Below are 13,136 nucleotides of genomic sequence, written 5' to 3'. Positions count from 1 at the left end.
CCTCATGTACTTCTACCTAATATAGTGGGATTTGTCTGAACATTCGTTTGGACGAATGAAGATGTGAAAGTATACGTATTTAATTTCTAAAAAATTTTAAGAAAAATGAGTAATTTTTAATAATTAATGTGAGTCTTTGTGACTAACTAATGATCATAATTTTTAATACCCTATGAAAAGGTACGTTATTGGGAAGTTAACAATTTTAACGAAAGTTTGTAATATACTTAGTGACAATAATAATTTTTTTTGTTAAAAAGTTATTGGGAATTCGGTTGTTAATTTTTTTCACGTTTAAATACTTATGTCCCGTTCTAGTTTTTTAAAGTGATCCACAGTGTACTGTAATTCTCGATTTATCAGTGAAGCTTTAGGTTTTGATACTATAAAATAATTTTAATGTACTCCAGAATTGAAAAAAAAAAATTAAATAATAAGTTTATAACTATAAAATGTTTGAAATGCAGTGTACTTGTGTTTTAAATTATACGTGATAACAGGGGCTGAATACATTTTTTTTTTTTAAATTCTTTGCTAATTACACATCATAAAAAGAATGATACTTCACTTAAAACTAACAAATGATCCTAAGAGTAAAAACAGCATTGTTAATAAAAAAATTTTTTTTTCAATATTATCTATTTTATGTATAATATAAAATTTTTGAATACTAGAATTTACTGACAAGTAAAAAAAATAATTAAATATCTGTAAGACATATTGTAGTTCTATTAATATAAAAAAACACGGTCAGAAAAAGGTATTTACGTCATCTATTATGTTTGAATGACACACCGTTTTGAACATTCATTTGATGGTAAAATAAATATTGTATGCTCCAAATGATACACCATCGATCATTTGTTGTGAAAATTAAAAATGTATGCCAACGTAAAGGAGGAAAAAAAATACATAAAAACAGGTAAATAAATAAGAATAATTGTATCATCTGATCGATCAATTAAGGTCCGCGCAGGCGTTATACACTGGCGCCTGATATACTTACAGGCCGCTCCGATAGAAAACAGAAAAAGGATATAATGAAATGAGACAAAAAGAACAGCCCACATTAGAGCGTTCGTATACTTATCACAAATAACAATCTATTGGACGTCACCTATAAATATACACTACCAGGCTATGTACTCACCAGGTGGTCCTGCGGGTCCAGGCGGACCCTCGATGACACCCGTAGCAAATGGCTCGCCGTTTATCGACGTCGTCAAGCCACGCTCGCCTTTGTCGCCTTTATCGCCCTAAGAACACGTGAAGAAAAAAAAAATTACATTAACAGTTATGAAAAGAAATTTTTTTTTTTTTTGCTTTCCCAATATCCAGCACCTTAGCCTAGTCTCTGCGCAATTAAGCTACCCTGGGAATGCGAAACAACTCAAGAGTTTCTGGGGAATTATGCTCAGTATAGCCACCACCAATAAGTATATTAAGTATATATGCCAGAGCGAGAGTTCACGTATAATATATGCATTCTATACTATATCATAAGTAAATTTGACGAAATAACGAATGGAGCTTTGATCAGATTTTTATGACCAGTTCGGGTCATAAGAAGAGGTGACACATATTATTACCAAGAAAAAAATTGCGTTGTAATAATATGTTTATAAATATACCATCACTTTCGTTAGTATCACACGATTTAACACCACAAGATCGTGTATTATCTCAACTTATGGTATACTGTAAACATTAATTTAAAAAACCACAGTATAATCAGTATTGATCGGCAATTGTTTCTTACACAGATAAAAAATTTAATAATATCAAATAATTATTAAAAAGAAGGAAATATTTGGTACTGTTGTCCCTTCAATCGATTTATTTATTAAAAATTAATTACTATTAGTAAATAATGTTTTGAAAATGCGAAAATAATTATTTAAAACGTACTGTGGAATTTTCTCGTAGAAACCATTTTTTAAATATTTTTTAAAAGAAAAATATTAATTAAAATATACATTTATTTCAAAGAAATCATTAAAGTTGCGTATAGTTATACATTTATACAGTTATCTATTTAAATGGATTACAATTTTCATACAGTCATTTGTAAATGTTACTTATAAGATCATTGAAGTAACACTTGAATATTGTTCGGGAGTATGGTATTATTAATAAACTAATTTTTTTAGAAAATTTTTTTTGTTGTAAACACGGAGCCAGGGATAGGTTGGGGGTTGTTAGAAAAGCAATTACATTCTAGAAGGCATATTTGCCGCAGTGCCCTTTATCCGAGAGCGAGTACCAGTCTAGAAAATGGTGGGGGGTAGGTAAAGTAGGTTCGGGTCGGTTAATCAGATGGCTGGAGAAAATGGCTCCTCGAAAAAACAGCATCAAACAAAAAATAAAAAGCAAATTAAAGGCGAGCAGTCGATGGGGAGTGAGAGGACGGGTAGTTTCGATGCCAGCTGCGGGATTAAACGGCTTGTACCATGTTAATTAGTCCGCGGGAGTTGCTAATTCATAGTTGGCGCAGTGCACAAACGTATGAGAAGGGGGGTGGAGGCTGTTATTCCTGACTAGGAAGGCGCCCGGGATCGATGACATCAAAAGATTATATTGGCTGCATCAGTGAGGCGCAGAGGTTAATTGCGCGCTCCGAGCGCTGCGTATATATATGCGCGTATTTTATGTGTGCAGAGCCTGTCTCTCTCTCTCTCGGCTGTACCACTCATGCAGTCATGGACGCTCTATCTAGATCGTGTATACGTAGGTATACTGTAGCGCGAGGGAGAGAGAGCTGGATTTTTCCTCTTTGAAGAGTAGCGCTGGCTGTTTTCTTTCGCGAAAATTATACGCTGTGCTGGTGTTGTTTGATGCGCGTTTTAATGGATGGGAGAAAGGGAGAAACTACGGGCGCTCTTACGCCACAGAGAGCGTGAATGTTAATGAAGATTTTTTTTTCGCCGCTATAGGATGTGTTGTATCGGCCTCTGCCATTTTACCTCGATCTTTAGTGAATTTCAGATTTTTTGTCAAACGGCTGTGTTTCACTGCAGTGGTATCGAAAATTTAATTAACAAATAGATATCCCGAAACATCACAGCGTTCGGGGACGAATGGATTATTTCAAACTGCAGCATCCGCGCTTTCGTGTATATCTCGAGCGTATCTTCGCGAAAATCTTGTACATGGGAGCACGCAAAATTTCACAGTGCTTGGCTGATGGTCAACCGAAATGGGGTCGCAGAAGCAGCTTGTACCACCAACACCCGGAAAATGTGGACTGGGTTTTGGATATGTATAAGCACTGCGCGCCGATGCGCTGTTTTGTTTCCACTTTTTGTTGCTCGACCTTGCAATGTGCTATAATTTTGTAAATATATTTTTTTAATTTTTCTAGATAAATTATTTTTTCATCGTTAGATTTTAATCAGTTGTTAAAGTGAAAAATAATAATTTGTCCGAAAAAAGGAAGTGATGGTGTAAACAATATTTTGATTAGTTTTCGGGTGAAAATTATCATTATGAATTCTGTTATCCCACTTTGGAAAGGGCAAAGAAAGAGAGGAACAATGCCCAGAAATAGCGCGTTTAAAGCAGGGATTGGAATATTCTTCCACGAAAATCCCCCAAGGGTAGTAATAAGCATTCAAATTACAAATCTACATGCCACTCTTGCCGATCTCGTACCATCTTTTCATCAACTCTTCACCGTGTGCCTATTGCATGTATTTTTGTTCACAAAATTGAACTTAATTTAATTTGTAAAATTTAATTTTGTCTTACTTAAAAATTTTTTTTTAAGCTTTTTACTTTTGATAATGTTTATAATAATTTATAAAAAATGAAACGAAAATTTTCAAGTAGTTTTTTCCAGTCATGTTCGTATCCTTTAACTTGTAATATATTCGAGGAAATGAAAAAATGTTCGTGGATACTTTATTGAAAGAGTGGCGAGCCTTAGATATCCCAACAAAATAACTTTCTCACTGGTAATCCCGGTAGCCCTGGTAGTCCTGGAGCACCGTACTTTCCTTGTTCACCCTAAGGAATGATTTGATGTCAAAATCGATACGTCATTTTTTAAATACGTTCGATGAGTACCTCATAACTATTTTTCGACATTCAGTGATAAAGTATGTAGAAATCACAATCTAAATTAACTTCAATCAACTTTTTTTATAAACAAGTGCATGAAACAGGTAATGTCCGCACGGGTAGTAAACATTTTACTCACAGGTACAAATTAAGCACTTCAAAGACTTTGTATGGATAAGTGAAGTTGAACTTTACCCACAGAATGCCAAACATTACATTAAAAAAATTGCTAAGTAAATTTTCCGTCACACTTATACGGTAAACAAAAACATTTTCGGCATACCCTACATGATTTCGCTTCATGAGACTTATAATTTATTGCTAATACGCTTTGGTATCACTTTTTTACACACACACAATCACGATGGCACCACCGATCGCGATGATCCAACAAAACGTATAGGTAACGAAAACTCACCTTAGTTCCGGCAACTCCTGCGGGTCCTTGAGGCCCTTCAGGCCCCGTAGGCCCCGGCGCTCCTTTTTCACCGGCAGGCCCCACTTCGCCGGGTGACCCTTGCCGTCCGTCGTGACCGGCGATCCCTTCGACTCCTGGGGGACCAGGAGGCCCAGGAGGACCAGGCTCGCCCTGTTCGCCCTAGCGGCATACGTAGTTTTGGTTTAAGTCGGGTTCTCTGGGAAGCTGGTCTGGACACGGGGAAATAGGGGTGGAGGGTTTTGAATTTTCCACGTTTATTTCACGCGATAAAGCTTCTTAAAGCTGATCGATCGGTTGGCAGAAATGAAGTTTGATGGTCCAAAGCACCGTCATGGGTGATTGAAATTTTGTGGACTTGGAATTATTTTTAAAAAATTTTCTCGGTTGAAATGACTCAATGTATGGAAAATTCAACGCAAATAGTTACAGAGTTATAAAAATATTAGATGTAATTGACATCTTGTACTTTCATTATGTAACTGATGTTTGTGGAGAGTAAAATAAAAAAAAATAAAATTACCTTGATAAAACTCAACCCTTTCTTTATGCTCATATTTATGACTTTCTAGTGTAAAAATTGTGCAAACAATTTTAAAAATGAGATATGGGTACATGGTGAGATCAAAAATTTAATGCAGAAATCACTTTGGTTGAGAACTAATAATTTTTTTGACATACATTTCTATTATAATGTATAAGACAAGCTGTATAAAATTATTATTTCAGTAATTTACCTTTATTGAACCATGTACTATAAATATGGAATAAAGAAAGATAAAGTAATGTTTGATCAAACCCTTAAATTTAATTAGCACTTCATGCGAGTATAGTGAAAAAGTAACGCATGCATACTACATTAAAAATAAATAGTAATAAAACAAAGTGAACAAAAACGAAAGATAGAAAAAATACAACAAAAAAAGGCAATGCAACGAGCATTGGTGCACCCTATGAATTCCATGCACATATGATACATTTGTTTGGCTCTTGAAAGCCATCGTGGAGTAAGTGTGACCCGACGGTGTATTTTCATCAAGTAATCAAGAGACTTGTTCTCGCGAAACAAAAGCTCTTAATACGTTATTATCAAGTGTATTTAAAATATTTCATTCAAAATTAATCGTAAAAAACATCGCATATCTCTTGAAATGTGTAGTAAAAAAAAATTTTTTTCTCCCCAGTGACTTTGTTTTGTAAAAGAAAAACGATGTGCTGTGCATGGAATGATATACAACATACAGTCATGCCATAAAGAAATTTAACGTGCTAGTCACAAAATACATCCATTTTGCTTCTCACACTACTATTTTATGCACTCGAATCTCCATAAAACTTCAGGTATGAATTTTATCGTGCAGAAGGTGGATAGGTCAGGAAGAAATATAAAAAAAAAAAAAAAAAGGAAATAAATAGTAAAGTGAACAGAAAAAAAAATATGAGAAATTTTCAAAGGGGTCACAATAAACATCTCGTGAAATATTGTACGTGAACACGGCACACATATCTTATAATATTAATACTTATTTTGATTTTATCAGCTGTGACATTTTTTTTAGAATCATACGCGGTATACAAAGTTGCAATTTTATTAAACTAATCATTTTTTTTTTTTTTTTTTTTTTGGGGGGCAGCAAGTATATTTGTGACAAGTATTTAGCAAACAGGTGTGACAGCGAGCCTCTGGATGATAAATAAGAATAGTGAGCTTATGCGGGTCCTGAGGTACAAGCAACTTACTTTGAGCGTAATGATCTGCTGCTCGGTGATATTTAGTCCCTGCGCCTGAAGTTCCTAGAAAGTAGGTTGACTACAGGTGAAAACCAAATAGCTACATAATAAATCAAGTATAACGGAAATAAATAAAATCTTAACCAAAGAGAGAAATGGAGTCGGGATATTTGGACGAACAGGACTAGTCGCATCGTTTTTGGATACTATAAGGTACTCGTGGTATCACATCGTTTTTTTTTTTTTTTTTTTTTTTTTTTGTTTTTTTTCCAACTCTGACATGCCCATAGAATATACACCTAAGATGTAATCCAAAGTATTGTAGCCGTAAGTGTCTAACCTTTACCAATTAAAACTAGAAAATATGTGTAGCTACGAAGCGACTTTTAATTTTGTTTTCAAGTTTTTAGAAAAAAATGAATTTACGTTTTTTGTTTTAAGAAAACAGATCAAGGTGATTCATCTCGTTTTTATGAAAATATTGATTAATGATATTTTTTACTAAATACGTTTTTCATTAAAAATTTTCAGCTTGACTAAATACATAGTTAATTTTTAAACCGCGAATTCATGATAAATAATGTAAAATTAAAAATGTGTATGAAAAGAGTGAATCGTTAATTTGTAGATTTGTACAGCTAATAGAAATGTATCTACAAAATATTCATGTTGAAAAAACCATGCATAAGTAATAATACAACCCAAGTAATTAATTTCAACTACTGAACAAAGCATGCCGCTTAACAAACATTTTACCTAAAGTAATGCAGACGAACACGTATTTTGTTCTTTATTTTCATTGAGTTTCAAGTACTTCAATGGATGAGAAATTTCGTAAAAAATTGAAAATTAAAGGGCACCAAAATTAATTTTCAAAATACGCGTTCGTCAACTAGGTAGTTTAGTCGCACCGTAGCACACTCAAGAAACCACCAAAAGTAAAAAAATTTTAAAACAACAACAACAATCATGAATTATGATAACAACACCGAAAGCACCGCTAGATCAACAATAAACAAAACGATGAGCATCGAAGGCTCTCACGCATGTATAATTGAAATATTACAAGGTAAAAACACTAAAAAAAAATAATAAAAACCAAGAAAAAAAAAAGTTACTATGAAATATAAATAGAAAAAAAAGAGCGAAAGAGAAAAAAAAAACAAATAAAAACAAAAGAGCTACAACATATTATGAGAGTTCGAGCGGTGTTTGAGGCCCTCGGTTACCTTGAGCGCGACGATTTCCGCATATCCGAGCGTGCCGCCGCGCAGCGTCGTCACCGACCTCTTTAACCCCAATCCCTGCGCATTGACCCGTGGGCGCAGAAAATTTCGTTCATTTCTTTTGTTTCTCTTACATTGGCAGATATTATATATTTCATTTTATTTCATTTCGTTCACATATAACGTGTTATACAAATCACTCGTACAGTACACACATATAGCGACCGTTTGCCTATACTTCGCGCTCTGATTGCCGGCATTGTACGACCAAACCCGTGTCGTACGTATTATATTTTTTCAACGACCATTAAACAAATAATGTAAAATTTATTCGACTGTGTCTCTATGAAATCGCTTTAGCAGAGATCGACTGGCGATCCACCCTGTGAAATATATTGAATATTGCAATCGAACGAGAATCAACGTGGAATTCCTTATCGAATCACCGGAAAATCTACGAATCATTTGCGAATTAAATGAAGATTTCCATCGCTCGCATCAAACAAGGAGGAGAAGGAGCGAGCACACGTCGTGTGTACGGGCTTCGGTAACGAGGCCAGCATGTGTCCGTTCGTATACAGCTTGCAAGCTCGGCGTCTATATATACATCACGTCAGAGATGTATCAGCAGCGTCTTTGTTTTCACATAAATATTCAACGGACTCTTCGATAGTCATCTCTGAAATTATTCAAATACAGTAACGTCTGTATAGACGTGACGCAACACTATAGCTGACGTCGGCGAACAACAATCGCTGTGAACACACAACGTGACCTCACCACCCCCCAACTCCTCACCTCCTGTATTAATGCGATGGAAATTTTATTCATAGCGTGTATCGGAAATGGGAAGGGGAAAACATAAAAAAAATGTGCGTATACGAGTGCGCGCCCGCGTTTACGTTGCGGTGTTGTGCTACACTTGTTACGTATAATAGGTATACGGTGGGTATAGGTACACTTGCAACCCCGTGCGCTGTACCCTCGACAAAAGTGCCCGTATAGGGTTGAAGGGAAGAGAAAAAAAAACAAGCGCGGATCCGCAGACTTTTTTTTTTTTTTCTTCGTCGGTAGAGTTCCGAGCTTGCACCCGAGGCTTTACGCTGCTATGCTCGAGGCATTTCGGGAGCTTATTATCCTGTCTCACCCCTTTGCCCTTGATGTTCCTTTTCTTCTACAAAATACCTTATGATCGTTGTTAGGTGAAATGAGAGCTTTTTTTTTTTTTTTTTTTTGTTGCCGCATCTACCACCCACGGCAAACTCGAACTTTTTACATTAAGCTGGGGTTATAACATTAAATTTGATTTCAACTTTTTATAAACGAAATTGTTGTTTCGGAGATTTTACGATTTACTTTTTTTTTTTTACTGTTTCCGTGGTTGTCCTATACTAGGATTGGTGGTTTTGTCAAGAATCACCGTAAATTAATAATATGCGATGTGACGTATAGGAAAAGGAAATTCGATTCATCATCGCAGTCTCGAGGGAGACATTGAAAGTTAAAAACGCCAACCACGCGTTATTAAACCGCTTCGTTGTGATTCGGCTCGTTAACTCGATACAAAAGTCTTGGTATACATTACGCATGGGATGCACTTCTCGTAGTCTCTTCTTAAAAGCCCTACGACCAATTAAATCGAGCGTAACGCGAACGCGCGCGCGTACACTCACAGCACACGAACATGAGCTCGGAGGAGTATGTAGGAACATTTTCAATTGAATGTAGGATGTTTGCAGGAAGTACGGGGTAAATGAGGAGGTAACGCTATATATGTGTGTATGTATGTGTGCGCAGAAGCCGCGGCTTTTGATTTACGAGATACCATTGTAATAGATACCTTTACTGCGGAGAATACGTCGAATCCTGGGCTTCCGGACTCTCCCTTTTGTCCTTTGTCACCTGGCCGGCCCTGCGGCAGACAAAATCAGTTTCCCATTAGAGGCTAGCGGCACATTTATATATGGGAGTGTCTTAACTCATTGGTCTTTCTCCGTTTCTATACGATTATTTCTTTTTGTTTTTTTTTTTTTTTTTGGGAGAAACAATGGCGTAGTATCGGACTGATGGTTTACGGGAGCTGTTGTTTTGGGCTTTCATCGATCACTGTGTGCTTCGGTCCGATTTTCATTCAAAAGTTTAATGATTTAAAGATTTACTTGCGCAAAAATAATTATTTCACCTTTCAAAGTAGGCATCATTACTTTCAAAATTTATAATACTGCATCCGACGTGTATTTAACAAATCATTCAAGCGAATCCTTTCACATAGAAATAACGGCAAAAATCGACGAATAAAATAAACTAAATCTTAAATGTAATATGAAAGTTAGGACATTTTTTTAAAGAGCACATTACATTTTCAAGTCGCAGTAATCAGAATTGCCACTCACTATGTCTACTTTTATTGTTCCGATTTAAAATAAAGTACTCTCCATTAGTGTTGCCCTGTCAAAAGTACCATTTTTTTTTTTTTAAATACTTAGAATTTTTAGAGAAAAAAAAACTGCTCAACAAACATAACTGCGAAACTCGTGAGACATTACGTAAAAGGAAAAAATTCGTCTTTCAAAGACGGCAATATTTATTTCGGCACAGAGCAGCGTGGGGAAACCCTTTCGTCCGTAAGACATTTTCTCGAAGTACTCGGTAAAAGATGTCGAACGCAGCAACAGCCGGCGGTTGCAAGCCCTGAGAATTTTCCGATCTTTTATACGCGAACCGTATTTTCTACTCTATCTGTGTGGACTCGCGTTTTTCAAGCTCGACTATACAGTTATGGTCCTTGGTGTTGTGTAAGTACGAGACTGTCGACGCAAGTGATTGGTTGGAAACGAGAAAGCCATTTGATTTCGGGAAACTACTTGTTAAAAAAACTGCATTTAGACCGATGGCCCTGTTTTTCCTATAGTTTTCCAAAAGAATGTCTCATACTTACTGCATCTCCCTTAGGTCCATCCATTCCGATGGGTCCCTGAAAAAAGAAAATGTTTGGTATCAGTAGCTTGTCAATCAGTTATTACGAGAAATGGTGTAGAAAAGTGAGGAAAATGAAAAATTTACGTTATTTTTTCCGGTCAAACAAAAAGAAAAACTAAAGAGAAGATTTATATAAATAAAGTCCTTTAAAAATAAAGAAATGTAAATAAAAGGGAAAAAAATACAGGAATATATCCCCATAAATATGATGAAAATCACCAATAATGTTTGTGAATGCTTCCAAATACGATTAATTGCACTACTGTTGAGATCTAAAGGTTACAACAAACTTCTACAACTACTTCAGCGTGACAAATCATGTTCGAGCTCACGTGTCGATTTTACATTAAAATTAATTATTTATTTTTAATACACTTCATCTAAAATCGACATCACGAGCGCGTAAATAAGCTAATTTCTACATACTATCGTGAATCATTAAAACAATGTTATGTTACGTTAAATAAAGCACGAGTCGAAACACTCATGAGTTAGTAAAGTTTGGCAACGCAAGACATATTCACAATAGCTCCTTGAATCTACAACAGCTTATTTGAATATTGACTAAAAAAAATATAAAATTCACGACTAAGCTGAGCTAGTCATGTAATCATCACATTCCCACGTTTCTATGTGTGCGAGAGCCCATCACCATGTGTGTTTTCATTACTGGAACAGAATACAAAATACATATGTTACATGATTCGTGAGCATGCCCAGATGCTCGAATGTGATCATTTTGCACATTCTTGTGTATAGTTAAGATGAAATGAGTAGATAGCGTAAAGGGACACAAACGACTTGGGTAACGACACGTGTAATCTCAGAATAATGTGAGTCATCGAACAGTTTGTCTTTTATCGTATGCTTTGAATAGTTCTAATGCTTCTGGAGGATGTACCTGGAAATTTGTTTTATTTTAATTCAACCATTTTTCTTAATTCGTGAAAATACCAAATTTTGTAACGTTTAGAGTTGTTAATGACTCTTTATTTGAAATAATTAATTTTTATTTATGAAGACACATAATTTCCAAATACATTATTGATTATTATTGAGTACTTTTTTAGCAAATATAGTTGGTAAATAATTGAAGTAAATTTAAAGACAAAAATATGTTCTTTTATCAATACAAAAATCACATCATTCTCATGAACAATTGAAAAAAATAGGGCATTTTGAAGATTATCAACCATCTTTAGCAATAGTGGCTGGTACGGTTGTGCCAACATAGATAAAAAGTAACGAGCAAAATGAACAAAATCACGATTAATTAAAAAACAGTTGTATATATATATTTATGTTAATTGTAAAAAAATTTTAATATCAATTACAACTTCATTATTTACTTTGGAATATCAACTTGCAGTATGTTACACAAAGTGCAATAAATTTATTTAACCATATGTTATATTATATACACAACAAGTCAGGGTATGAAATTAACTTGAAACGAAACCCTTTTAATTTAAATAAAAACGTCCTTTAGCTTGAAACAAAATACACTTCGTACATCTATCCTCCTCCATACCTCGATTCTATTAACTCTGTTGTTTACTCACTCGCACTTCTCTCGCGTCACGCTTTTGTTTGTCTTTACTCTTTAGCCCACAAACAGCGATATCATCCCTCCTTCCACATCACCACGCACCCATGTCTGCGTAACGAATTACGCGATTATATAGATCCATTGGATGCTGGACAAAAATTTTTTGAAGCGTGTTTCATTTCGAAAACCAAACATACAGATTGGAGCCTCCCACCTACTCGAGTGGTTATTCAATTTCAATCAACGCTTTGGTCGCGTGACAAAACTTGATAAATGGTATGTATACGATCAACAGTGTAGGGAAAGTACGATTGTTTGTTTTTTTTTTTTTCTCTTCCACGCTGAGTTTTGATTAGTATTTTCATTTTTTTAGCCATTGAGGGGCTAATTAATTATTTTTCGGAGTGAGGTTCCATGGTACCGGTTTATAGCCGATATTAATTTTCATTGTCAGCCTACGAAGAGCTGTATCATACTGACGTTCCAACATGAGTATGTTATTGTATTGCAAATAATTATGGAAAATATAAATTAAAAAAAATAGTCGATGACTCCTGGTATAATATTCAAACACAATTCTGTTATGAGATTTTGTCATGTACAACGAAATTACTTGATTAAGCAGACGATTTAGACAATGGCCACGAGACAATCATAACGTGCCTTTTTTCATCTAACATTTATAAATCAGATTCATCGACGAAATCGCACAATGTAGTTAAAAAAATTTGTTTCAAAAACTTGCTTCATCTTAGATGTGCATTAAATTAAAAAAAAAGTTTCTTTTGAATAAAAACAAAATTTAAATTTTTCAAAGAAACAAACAGAAAACAATAACGTCTTTTCAACAATTGTTTATAGCCCGAATGTGTTGCAAAAATCACCGTGTCAAATCAAAGCAAAATATTTGCCAACATCCAAGTGGTAACCCCAGCAGTTACGAAAGTACAAAGGCATTTTCAAATGTTTAAAAGAAACCGATTCCCCGCGAAACTTCGCCGCAGCAGCCAAAATGCGCGGGCATCATCTGTCTACAGCAGAGAAGCGCGGAAAGTGCTATCTCAGCTTTCATAAATTTATACTTAGTTGCGAAATGTTACCACGCAGTCCTATAGGGTAGACGACGCACACGTCGTCTCGAAAGTTTTCCCGACCG

At 35.2% G+C, this 13,136-nt stretch overlaps 1 protein-coding gene across 1 annotated transcript in view; it reads right to left on the bottom strand.

The window, feature by feature from the left end:
• The window catches only part of LOC106647824 (uncharacterized), a 263,442-nt gene that overhangs the window by 21,241 nt on the left and 229,065 nt on the right, over positions 1-13,136 (bottom strand). Inside the window, exons 6-10 of the mRNA XM_089594588.1 lie at positions 10,391-10,426; positions 9,293-9,364; positions 6,236-6,289; positions 4,478-4,657; positions 1,151-1,256 (exon numbers count right to left, since the gene is read on the bottom strand). Coding sequence (XP_089450714.1) covers positions 1,151-1,256; positions 4,478-4,657; positions 6,236-6,289; positions 9,293-9,364; positions 10,391-10,426 — 448 coding nt within the window. The remainder of the gene's footprint in view (positions 1-1,150; positions 1,257-4,477; positions 4,658-6,235; positions 6,290-9,292; positions 9,365-10,390; positions 10,427-13,136) is intronic.

The sequence above is a fragment of the Copidosoma floridanum genome, unplaced genomic scaffold (genome assembly GCF_036245765.1).
Source record: "Copidosoma floridanum isolate Cflo_tuat_1 unplaced genomic scaffold, Cflo_Japanese_pri ptg000021l, whole genome shotgun sequence".
In the NCBI taxonomy this organism is placed as follows: domain Eukaryota; kingdom Metazoa; phylum Arthropoda; class Insecta; order Hymenoptera; family Encyrtidae; genus Copidosoma; species Copidosoma floridanum.
The sequence above is the reverse complement of the archived record's forward strand: the minus strand, read 5'-3'. Positions and strand labels throughout refer to the sequence as shown.